Source organism: Thermobia domestica, chromosome 2, assembly GCF_964235325.1.
Source record: "Thermobia domestica chromosome 2, izTheDome1.hap1.1, whole genome shotgun sequence".
NCBI lineage: Eukaryota > Metazoa > Arthropoda > Insecta > Zygentoma > Lepismatidae > Thermobia > Thermobia domestica.
The window spans coordinates 118,086,204-118,099,086 of NC_137455.1; the positions used below are offsets into that span (position 1 = coordinate 118,086,204).

The 12,883-nt window shown below is 33.2% G+C and overlaps 1 protein-coding gene across 5 annotated transcripts in view; it reads right to left on the reverse strand.

Annotated features, from left to right (window-relative positions):
• Positions 1-12,883, reverse strand: part of LOC145674976 (oxysterol-binding protein-related protein 6-like) — a 172,582-nt gene that overhangs the window by 140,435 nt on the left and 19,264 nt on the right. For all 5 annotated transcript variants that reach the window (XM_081745318.1, XM_081745335.1, XM_081745328.1 and 2 more), the window contains exon 2: positions 8,201-8,376. In XM_081745318.1, coding sequence (XP_081601444.1) covers positions 8,201-8,332 — 132 coding nt within the window. In that variant the 5' untranslated portion in view covers positions 8,333-8,376. The remainder of the gene's footprint in view (positions 1-8,200; positions 8,377-12,883) is intronic.

Below are 12,883 nucleotides of genomic sequence, written 5' to 3' on the forward strand. Positions count from 1 at the left end.
CATCTAATTCCACCTATGCAGGCACATCTACCAGTTGTTGTTGGGTTACTGAAGAAGTATCTTGCAAATTTTCTACTAATAAACTTTTGTTAATAGAAACACCAGACTCTACACTTGCATTTCCATGTGAAATAATCCATATCATTTTCACAAGACTCCACAAGTGTTTGAATTCACTTCTGTCACTTAGAACTGATTTACAAAACACATCAAGTTGTGTTTCGCTTCCATCTGAATTAAAATAAGACGCCAACACAGTTTTAGACAGTTTAAGAAAAGATTCGAACTCTTTCTGAACTAGCTCTGCTTTATCATCATCGAGACGAAACGACTGATGGAGTATTTCCAAGCACTTCGTCATCCTTATCCAGGCAATTTTAAGTTTATGCAAGAAAACCTCAGTATTAAGGTATGAAATGGCACGAGTAAGAGGATATCTAAGAGGACATTTTTCAAGTAGTGCCTATCAAAAAATTTTTGCCAATCACTGAAGAAACTGTCCTTGTGTATTTCCTTGACATCTTTAAACTTCCAAATGCATTTTTTTTTTCTGCCCCGAATCCTATATCCACATTCTTAGGGGCGTTCAGATTACTTTTAACCTCTAGAACTTGCCCTCAGTCTTCTTCATTGGACATCGGTATTTAAATTTTATCATATATTCTTTTTTTTTTTTTTTAAAAAAAAAATGTTTACAGTCTATTACAGTGTGAAGAAGCACTGAGTAACAGCAAATTACCCTCATTTATTTAACAGTACTTCTATACTATAATGTTCCCAACAGAAAGAAATCCCACCACTTATAACGTGGTGTAAGAAATCAAAACAACTTCATAAATTGCATTCTTAATATTAGAAATAATGCTGTGTACAACTGTAAATGAAGTAATAACTACTTTATTTAATAAGTTTACATACTATAAATACAACTCATAAAACTCAACGAAAATCATTTATTTGTAGTGTTTCTTTCAACAAATAATGACTGAATTATTGGCTTATCTTAAATAGGTAAGACGGGCAATAGTTTCTTTTTCTAAGAAAAAAAAAACAATTATCCTGATTTCCAGGTTAGACACAATTTTCCCTGACATTTGACCTTCGTTTCATTTTCCCTGACTTTTCCCTGTTTTCCAAATTTGTAAGAACCCTGCATAATATTTTGACAAAAGAACATAAAAAAACAGGAAGTGGTAACTGATGTCTACCACTTCTGGTTGAAACATATATATATAATCAGAGATGAAACGTATTCTTAGTATTGAATTCATATCAAAAATCTGCATATCGCTAATTATTCTGTTTTATCCATTATGCAACCTGTGTTGTAATCGATAAACATAGATTTTCACCGTTTCCGGTTTCAACAGGCAGATAAAAGTCGAGACAAAACTCATTCTTGGGGCGCTGAATCTGTGTCAGCAGCTTGTTGCTGCTTATTATCGTTTTTGTTCTATGACGATCAACGTTGAAACTAGAAACTGTTGATTTCTACCACTTTTGATTTGAACAGAGGGTTAACGGGAAATCTGGGACCTATTCTTGAGGCGCTGAATGGATTCCAAAAGCCGTTTCTTGATATCTCTTACCGCTTTTGCTCTGATATCTGACGACAGAAAGACTGACATACAAGATTTTTAACACTTATGCATAGCATAGTTTGGAAGTCTAAGAACTAACTGTAAAATTGGTACTCAAATGTCAACTCCCACACAAAATGGGCCAGAAAAATTATGATTTACAGGGAACACTGCACAGATTCCCTGTAAAGACCTAGAACGAAAACTACTTTTTCCCTGAAAAAATGAAAAATTGTTTTTTATTGCACTATCAATCCTCCACGACCGCAACTATATGAAATAACAAGTCTTTGCAAACCACAATCAGTCTCTATCTTCAAGTAATTATCTACTTCTGTCGTATTCGCATAACCATAACTACTACATCTATCATATATATTCACAAGCTTTACATTACAACTTTCTTATCCACCGTACTTGCATTACATAAATTCTGTTAACACTCAACTTCACATGCCAATACTAAATTAACACTTAAGATCTCAACATTTATCAGCAGCAACTGCTCATGCAATTCAAAATAACACCAATCTAATTTATTGACAACGCGAGTTTTTCATATATATAGTTTATAAAATGTAATATTCATAGCCTTGAGCCTATTAATCATAAACGTAGTCTTAGTCGTCATTGCTTGCTTATAAAGTCTTGTTACAGTAAAATTCTCCGCACAAAATACGTGGTATATTTTTGCAAGCTTTCTTCCTTCATGTAAATCTCATTTATTTTATTTATTTATTTATTTTTAAATACAGAAAATAGCAGCTTATATCTTGTAGTTTATACAAAAGTGATTGAAGAACAAAAAATCTGGTTATGAAGTTTTGTGACCTTACTCTATTTTTCAATTCTGTGGATACAAAAGTGCGAAATAGCATTTCATTTTGAGGCGTGAGATGATTTTTCAATGAAGAACATACTGACGATGGCACGCGAATATGGCGAAACTGTTTAGGAAATTTATAGAACGCAATAACTGACACATTTAACTAATTCTTCTCTAATCGACTTATATGATTCAATTTAATAAAACTAATCTCCACAACTTATTGTAGGTATATTTCTTCTCAACACGGTTATTTCTGGCATTCCATACCGAATTTCGCTACCTCCCGATTTAAATACCTATTTGTCTCACGATGTTGGGTAATATTCTTCATATCTTGCTTTTCTTTGAACATGATTGCAGTCCCAAATATTAAACGAAATTTTATAATAAAATTATAATCAATTTCTTAATACCAGACTGACAAAGTTGCAATATTAGAGCTTTATTCGTTTTAAATTTAATTATAATCAAATTATTATAGTATCTTTAAGATATTAAAGATACGAATAACAAGAATACATTATCTATACTAACACTGTTAACAAAGCATCCTTTAATTATATTAAATAAAAATAAGACTATAATCTCTCATTGTTTTGTTCAGTAAGCTCAAGGAGATGGATAATAAATGCAAGCGAATGATGTAGAAACTTGAAGCGACAAAGTGGATGGAAACGGGATAACCACGAAAAAATGAAACTATGCTGTCCACTGCAAACTTACCATGATTCACGATCGAATCAGAAATGAAGGTAAATGCTTTACTACTGAGCTCCGGGATTCCTATTAATTAATGTATTGCATTTAGGTTATTATACTATTTAGATGAACGTTTACAGATCAGAAGTAAATTTGTAACATACGATCACGGACTTCATTCTTCATGACGGGCCATATCTTAAAGAACGTTTTCTATGATATGTAAATTTAAATAAAATCAAATGAATATAGGGAAATACAGCGGGGAAGAAAGAGACGGGAGGGGGTAAATTTTGCACGCGTGTTCAAATTTTAAATTTTTTAACATTTACTTGCTTCAATAATATAACAATTTGCAATATTTTTGTTTTTAGTTTACCTCAAGTTGACTTAAATTCAACGGATATTGTATTAAATCAATGCGATGTAGGCGGATTTGACCCACCGTGGTAATTCACGTATCAGATACGGGCCTGGTAATTCTAGGGTTAAATACTGTATTTGCGCGAATATAGGCCGCACTTTTTTCCCCTAAATTTTGGCTTGAAAAATCATGGTGCGGCCTATGTCATGTACATGTATCTTGAGGGTTGAAATTAATACCATTACAAGTTACTGCAGTTACTTTTGTAAACCATCGAAGACTTAAGAAGAAAATAGCAGAAAAACTTATCTTGTTCGCAAAAATTGACACCTTCATTGGGTACCGATAATACCGATAAAACTGGCATAAAAATCACTTGTATACTTGATACTTTTCTTAACAGGAATATGTATCTTTGTTATACCGTATATATAATATATACGGTATATTTATTTACAGTACCTGTTCTTGAAAAAAAGAAAAGCAACTTTGTTTATCAAAACTGCGTCAGCTTGTTTGTACCCACCCAAGTCAAGCGCAATCACTTCCCACCATCTCAGCACCACCAACGTCTGATTCTTCACGCTCACTAGATGATCCAAAATGCTGCTCAGAGTCACTATCACATAGGTGTCGTCAGTCTCATCAAAATTACTGAAAATTCCAGGTTTTTTACCTTTTCATGACAAGTTCTTCCGATATTGACCGCCGAGCAGCCAAAATCTAACGGCACAGTTCTGACACAGATACATGTTACAAACTGCCTCCTGGTGTCGAAGTTGTTTTGTTCATTATGTAATTTCTATAGAATTGTCTTTTACTAGCTTTGAATGGATGACTGATACACACATCCAAAGCTGCAACACACAACTTGCTCGTAAATTTAGTAGTGCGGCCTATATTCGAGATTTACTTTTCTATAATTTCGTGTCAAAAGTTTAGGTGCGACCTATACTCCCGCAAATATGTACGTATGTTATAAATTTGACTAAATCCGTTTAAACTATAATTCATCTTAAACTTCTTAAAACTATCGATGTAAGAACAGCATCTGAACTGGGATTATTGTCGTCAATACTTTTAATCTAAAGCTGTTTCTTCCATATTTATTTTCTATTCTTATTTAGAAGAAATTAATACAAATAATTTCAATATTAGTATGAATTCTATGTTGCAACAAAATGGTTTTAGATATTAATTGACTTCGTACAAATGTTTTATGTTTCATACCATAAAAAATTAATAACATTATACAAGTTTATTCATAATGAAGGAACGCAACTGCATTGAACCAGTGCTAAATATGAAATAAAACTCAACTTAAAAATAGCAGTAAACTACTCGACTCACATTTTAAAATTAATAAATAAAAATGTGAGAACTTAAGATTCTCAGAAGGGGTTAAATGCGCCAATTTCATCTTTGTTTCAAGAAGAAAATCCTACTATAAAATGCATGATGTTTGTTCAATGGATGAATCACAGCTCATAAATACGAGTTACTCGCTCCTTCATTATGACTAATTCTGTACTTTGTAAGATATATCTATAATTACTAGTGCCTCGTAACAAAAATCAATTACTCATTCTGAAATATGATATTGTCAGAAAAACTGCCATAAACGATGCCAATCTGTTATAATCTGATTTGTGACTTAAGCATATATAAATTTCATAACAATAAATAAATACATAAAAAACAAGAATATTGAAATCTAAATATCTATAATGGTCAAAACGCATTAGAAACGGAAGCGTTATTGGATTCATATGTATCAAATGCAGGGTTGAAAAATTAAATGTGTAAAAAGTAACCATTCATTAAAAGCAATATATGCTTCACCTTGCAATGGCTGTCGAGCGCAATAGTACGTCTATTTCTATAGATTTCTCACATTAATTGTCAATGGACTGCACATTTACCGAAAGCTTTAGGGAAAAAAAAAAAAACTTCCTAATTCAGAGTCATGCGAAAGAAAAAACATGACAAAAAATTAAAAAAAAATATATATATACTTAAGAGAAACGAAAGATATTTGGAACTCAACTACAGAAGCTCAGATACAAATGCAGAGAGAAATGATGCTACTATATTTTATGCCCCTCACATCATGATCTAGATTATACTAAGCGAAGAATCAAACAACCCACTTGGAAACATGCTGATGCTTGCAGGACAAAAGATATATATACAATGTCATATGAACTCATCTGGCGAAAGTCTATCGAAGCTCACAGCACTTACTTTCAATTGGACGTATTGACATTTACAAATTCATTATATTTTCTTTAATTAGGAAATTAACACAATACGCTATTTTATTTCTTCTATCGTAAATTTATCTTTCTAATTTGTACTACCTGTCAACGCAATACAATGCATGTAAGTCGAAAGAAACAAACAAACTTTTTAGTGACCAGATAATCTGTACTCATTTTTGTAGGATACAATGAGGTTAAAAACAATCTAATATGCAGCATGAACTACTGATAATCAATACGAAATATCTTCTGTTCAGTTCGGTGGATTTTACATCCAGATAAATAAGTTTTGTTTTTCATTATTTTTATTCTTACTATTGTATTATTTTACTGGTCATTTCACTATTTAGACAACAAAAGTACAATCAACTTCTTCTAACTTCTGTTTAAAAAAGAGAAAAGTTAACAACTGTCTTTAACATATTGCTAAAAACACATGAGAAACTAAACTGTCAAGAAATTGACCTCTCACTCACTGTAGCTGTTTATCATTTGATCTATCTGTATATGACAGCGAAGTCTTACATATTTCCGGTGTGGATGCGGAAAAGACTCATACTTCCAGTCATAACAGAATAACATTGTCAGTAAGCAAATATTTAATTATTAATTTAAATATAACCTGTCAACTAGTTCATTGTTTTTAACATGGTTGGTTCGATGTTTCTAACATGGCCTTTGCATCATGCATAAACTCTTCTTGCTACATACTAAAAATTAATATTCCTGAAGGTGTGATCATGTTATCCAGGTCTCTTGGAGGACGGTATAACGTGGTAAGAAGCAGCTTGTTGATTCATGGTACTCTGTGCACTGCACCGGATCCAAGCGTGGTCCGTGGTTCAAAGCCTAGTAAGTCCCACCGTTCATAATCTCGGTGTTGTGTAAAGCAAAATAAAAAAAAAAAAAAAAAAAAACTCTGAACTAATATTGTTGTTTACATTTCAATGCATTTCTATTGTACTATTACCTACTCTTTTCGTTTTAGAGCGAGTTGTGTACCAAATATATTACAACATTTATCTGTATATACTTTATTAAAATTTAAATTAAATGGACTCAACTAGACCGTGTAGGGGTCCTAAAACAAGCACCAAACATCTTAATAAAGATGGTCGAATATGCATCCTGTCGGAGATCTGTATTGCCTATTTCCAAATATAGGTTCTAAAAATGTGGTTCGACAAATAGACATACAGTTCCATTAATTATGCTGTATATTAAACAGATTCTACAACGAGGCTTTGCACTCTGAATCCTTTTCAAATGGAAAAATGAATACAATACAAACGTGTTAATTGTACGATAATTGCATTAAGCAGGGCATGCGAAAGATCAGGAAGAAAAAAATTAAAGAAGAGAAAAGAAGCCGAGAAACGTCCAACTGGGTACGTAATTTTTCTATTTTCTGCTAATAAATTTTCCCCATGTTTCAGGATTCACTCATAATATTTTCTTTTTAACCTTTATGTTGGTCTGCAACATTTTGTTCTAAATTCTCTCTCTTACTTGAGATAGACTTTTACCGATGGTTACAGTTCCCGTTTAAATAACTCATTTAGGTGCTCTAGTAGAAGTATTTTCTACATACACAGCATTTGCTCTAAAATCACACATCAAACACTTACAACTTTGCCTTTCCAACTTCTTCAATGTCCATGTCTCTGAGATTCGTACGAGAATATTTCGAATAGAAGTCTTAAAATGCAAGCTTCGTTTCAGCGATTTGCGTGTTGCATCTCTTGCACTTCTTCCGTCTGAGGTAATTGCACTTCCCAAGCATAAGTACGTTTCTCTATCGTACTGAAATGACAGTGTTCGTTCTGTTATTCTACGTTCTGATTAGCTTATAGTTCTGTCTTCGTTTCTTCTAATAGTAGTTTTAAAATCTCAATTGGTACTCCGTTTACTCATAGAGCAATGCCGTGTTTGATTTTCTCTAATATTTTTTCAAACTCACATTTTAGAATCGATAGTCTCAGTTTGGATTCGGTTACTTTATTAACATCTTCAAGCAAACACTTCTCCATGTAATTCTGTACGTATTAGTAATTCTGTATTTTAGTATAGCGAATATTTTAACATTGAAATAATAACGTAAAAGTACTGTTATTACAAGATTCATATTGAACTGTAATCGTAACTGACCATACCCGAATTCTTAAAAATATTTTCTCAATGACCTTCCTGAACATATTTTAGAAATACATATCTTTATCTGGCAACATTTGAAATTTCGAATGCAAAAAACACGTGCAGGTTTATGCTAGGTACATCTTCCAATCCAGAAAAAAAAGTAGGTAGGATTATTGATACATTAATTTATTAGCTATTTACACGAAAGATAAGCTACAAAGCTATTATATCTAACAATAATAAATTAATCATGAAAACAATACACACCTACATCAATCAACACCATGCTAGGATCCATGCTGAGGAGGAGGAATGTAGTAAAATTACTTACTGAATCTGATGTGTGGCCTGCAACAGTCTTTATCTTATTTCTTGGTCGAGGACTTTTCTTTTTGTCCATACCAAAATATTTCTGATTCAAATTTGCAGGCTCTGTTGCAATATGACGTAATCCTGTGGTCATCTTCTGACCATGTAGTTATTTTGGCTAAGACACCAACATTTCATCTAATAAAAGGGAAAAAATAATGTTAAACTATGATGCATGTTTGAATTTCCTTGAACAGCCCAAATAATGACATCCACAGTTCCACATACAAAATGCATATCTTTTGTATGTTATGAACTTTCGAGACGATCTGTCATACAAAATATTACATTACGAACGAAACATTTAGGTTTAATAGACTGTAAGTTTATTAAACACACACACACACACACACACAATTAACTTTCCATCTCTGTAATATTAACTATACTTCTTTACAAATTTAACAAAAAGGCCATACGATTCTGTTTAATAAAACCACTCTATATATGAGTGCTCTAAAATTGATAGATATTATACTATTACTAAAGTTAAAATGTACTCTTTACTATTAGTTGAACCATTGTAAACACAATAGTACATAAATATCATGCATTTGTAACGCTCTCTTACAGTGTTCATTGCTACATATTTATTCTCTATCTACTATGTACATATTTATTTTCATCTTGGGTTTATACTCGCTTTGATGTATAAGTACTGTTCATATTTAAGTTAGAAGACACAGTTGTATTTTATTTATATTCAATAATATAAACTCTCAATGTATTATTTTAAATCTTAAATTCGGTAAGAAATGGCAGTTTAATTTTCATTTATAAAATTTATTCCAATGTACGTCACTAAATTACATTGTTAAAAAAAAAAAATCGGCTGTAGTAAGATAGATACGTAAATTTTTCTTTAGTTGCACATTTATGATTAGTTGTTTACTTTCTTTTTTCACCCTAACAGTTGTTGCCACCTAATATCTAATTTGTTAAAACAACAGAACTCTTTCCTGCTATTGGTCAATATAATTTTCCTTTCTTATTTAACATTCCTAGTATAATCTACCACTTGTCAATTTTGTAAGCTAAGCGTTTTTGGTGTAAAAATCATAAATTTGTAATTCACTTGTGGATTATTGTTCACCTACATTGGCTGTGTCATTTGTGGATCGGACAAGGCAGCAATTTACATATATAACGTATGAAGATTCCTAGGAGGAAGAGAGAAACATAAGTACATATGTCTATAAAAGACCAGAGGTTTTTGATATTTTGTTTCCCCTGGAAAAGTCACGTTGTGCTTTGGTTCCGCATTTGCGAATGCTGACATATTTGTTTAAATCTTTTCCGGATTTTCACTGACCATCACTTCAGTTCATAGCATTTCAAATTTACACTAGCAATTAAGACTGAAAAACTTAACTTCTGGAAATAACAAATTATTTTAGGATAGATGAACTTGGTTAACCGAATCCAATTAATGTGGAAGCAAAAGACGTTCCATTTGTCGTGTCTAGAAACAAAACAAGACTTTTCACTTGTCAATACATCAGAAATTCTCCCTGATTTTAATCACTTACAAGTAATTTTGAACTGTTTCATCGAATTTCTCGAAAGTCAATATTTTGGTTACAAAGACAGTTTTGGTAATGCAATCTAAGTTTTACGTCCCGGTTATGCCGGCTAGGCTAAAGGAGACGATGATGATGCGAAATGAATTAAATGGTGGAATGAAGAAAGTGTAGAAACGGGAGAACCACGAGAAAACCCATCCACACTGTATTTGTCCACCACAAAGCTCACTTGGCGCGAGCTGGGATTGAGCCAAGGACCCTGTGCACCACAAGTGAATGCTCGCGACCCCCCGACAGTTCTAGTAAAATTTTTGTGATTACATCTTCAGTTCAGACGTTCCTAATATTCATTTCAATCTTCATCCCTCCATTAACAGCCGCGATATTTTCTTACGATGATGATGTTTTGGATTTATATCCATTTTAACTTGTCAATAATATCAGTATTAAGCTTAGTTATCTTCTGCCCGGTTACAGGGGTTCCCCAATACTTAAAATAATAATAATAATAATAATAAAATCGATTCTGCCTTTTTGCTTATATAAAAATTTAAAATGAAATCTGTTCTTTGAGTTCTCCATTTTTCAGTTTTAGACTCAAATTCAACATGATTCTTTTCATCATTTATGTTTTCTTTTTGTGCTCTATATTCAGCCATTCTACTACGACAAAAGTAATTTGGTAAAAAAAAAAAAAAAAAAAAAAAAAAAAAAAAAAAGTATGATACGATGACAAGTATATTTCCTTGCAAATACTTTCTTAAATTATCATGTTTTCCACGAAGTGAATAAATTATAATTATTTAGATTCTTTTTCCTCTGTTCGTCAGCAAGTGTACTTGTTTGTAATTATCTGCTAAGTAATTTCCGAGTGTATCCATTGTTTTAACTCGATTTAAATTCTATGTATCATCCGTAGTTTTCAAATTATTATTCTTACATTATCGCCTACGTTAACATGTGTATATCTATATTTTGGTTTGTTGTAGTTTAGCGTCCCCTTTTAGCACTAAGGCTATATGAGACAGGAATCTACAGTTCAAGCTGGAATCCGAACTACTATAATGCGTTAAAATTTCGGAACGAGACCCTACTGGAAATCGAATGTGGGACCCCATTCACTAAAGATTTCGCTTTGGTGCACCGATTTCGCTTTGATGCACCGCTAACCACCAGACCAGCTGGTAGGGCTCTATATTTTATTGTATGAGGTCTGCTGCGAACGCTTGGTAGTTTGGTTAGTTGCAAGATCCTGCATTTCTGATTAAGAAGTTTTCTTATACTTCGTTGTCTATTTTGTAAAAGTACACTTTTATTTACTGCATTTAATATTTAATATACTATTAACACTATTGTTTCGGTGTTTTCTCTAACACCACCTTAGCAGAGCTGGACAACTTATCTCACTTTTAAAAATTTCATCTTGCACTATTCCGTGAGAATGGTACCAACGATGAGGTCAAATACTTGATACTATGATCATATCAATTCCTATCACTTGACTCCTTTTTTTAAAGTCTTTTAGTTGTGAAAAACATACGTATTTTTATTTTATTTATTTATTTATTTATTTAGACACACGTATGCAATTTTGTGCTAGATTGTAGAAAGTTTGTTCACTTACAGAAGTTATTTTGTGAAGATGCAGTTATAATCTTTAAACTATATTAAACATTGTTTGTTAAACTCAGATGATTACACTCTTCTTTAATAGTTTAAAACAAACATTTACATCATATAATAAGCAGCACTGAACCTGTTATATTTTTGAATATTTTATTTATTTATTTTTGACATGCTGTACAGAAGGTTGCTCATGATAAACATAGTTGATTTTGAACCACTTACCTGGTTAGTAGCCCCTTCTCCAACACTGATTGTGTTTGATGTCCGGCAGCGTAATTTTCTCTGTTGCAAATTCCTGTGTAAAATGAGAAAGGAATATCTCGCCACAACGCTTTGTAGCTTTCCAAAGATCCTGTAAGGCACGGGGACGGAGTGAAGCAAGTGTCTCTTTGAGAAGTCCAAATCATTGGTGAGGCATCCGGCGATTTCATGAGGGATGAACGAAAATGGGATCCTCGATTTTTTTTTTTTTTTTTTTTTTTTTTCGTAGAACCCCTGGGATGATCAAGCAATATGGTTGGAAGCTTTGCGCTTGTGGATCCATACCTTTGTAATCTTATTACCATGTATGTGGAGGATGTGTGTGTGTGTCATACAGATTGTTCATCACGTTCTCCTGGAAATAAGCTGCGTTGACTCTGATGTTGGAAGGCACTTCGATGAGTGGAAGCGTTCCCCGACAACATTATCCTACCACGACGAGAAAACGTTTCCTTGGCATGAAGCCGAAGTTAAAACAGCTCAAACTGAAGGGTGTGTTTGCCGGTAGAAAACAGATCAAACTCTGTTGGCCAGTAGAATATAGATCAAACTTTGTTAGCCTCATTTAGGTAGAGTCAACCTTCACCCATCTCCACTCATCCCCTGCGAGGTATGTTTCATATAGGTTTTTGATGTTTGTGAACCTCTCTTGAATGTGATACTCGGTGAAGTGGTGTCCGCGTACTTTTGACGTGTTTCCAATGCGAGATTCCTCTCGATGATGTTGAAACTGGCCCTTCTGAGATAACGTATTGTATGGCCAAACTTCTCTGCGTTGGGGTTTCGAACGGAATGGACACAATTTCCGGCCGACTATGTGCCGCATGGACGAAAATGAGATCACTCGAATTTGAAAATGATTTCATGGGCAAATCATCGGATGATATCCACACAAGCTTTGCCGATGATTGAACCCTTTTCTTTACGCAGTTTCACTATTGATGAGTGGCTGCAAAGGGTGGCGGAAAATTCAGAAAAGAATCCCTCCCAGGAAAGATGTAACTTTTACCTTCATCGTTCCACAGATTGTGTTCAATTGATTCTGTTATAAAGCACAGGCCCAGTGTAGTCAGCGATGTATCGGAACGTAACAGTGATTAAATGCGTCGTTCGGCAGGGTCAGCGAAAGTCGAATATTTTCATCGTGAGCAACCTTCTGTATAGATGAAAACTTTCATCCATTGTTTGCCAATCTCCTCGTGGTTTGTTGAAGTTTGAGCAGTAATTAAATCTTA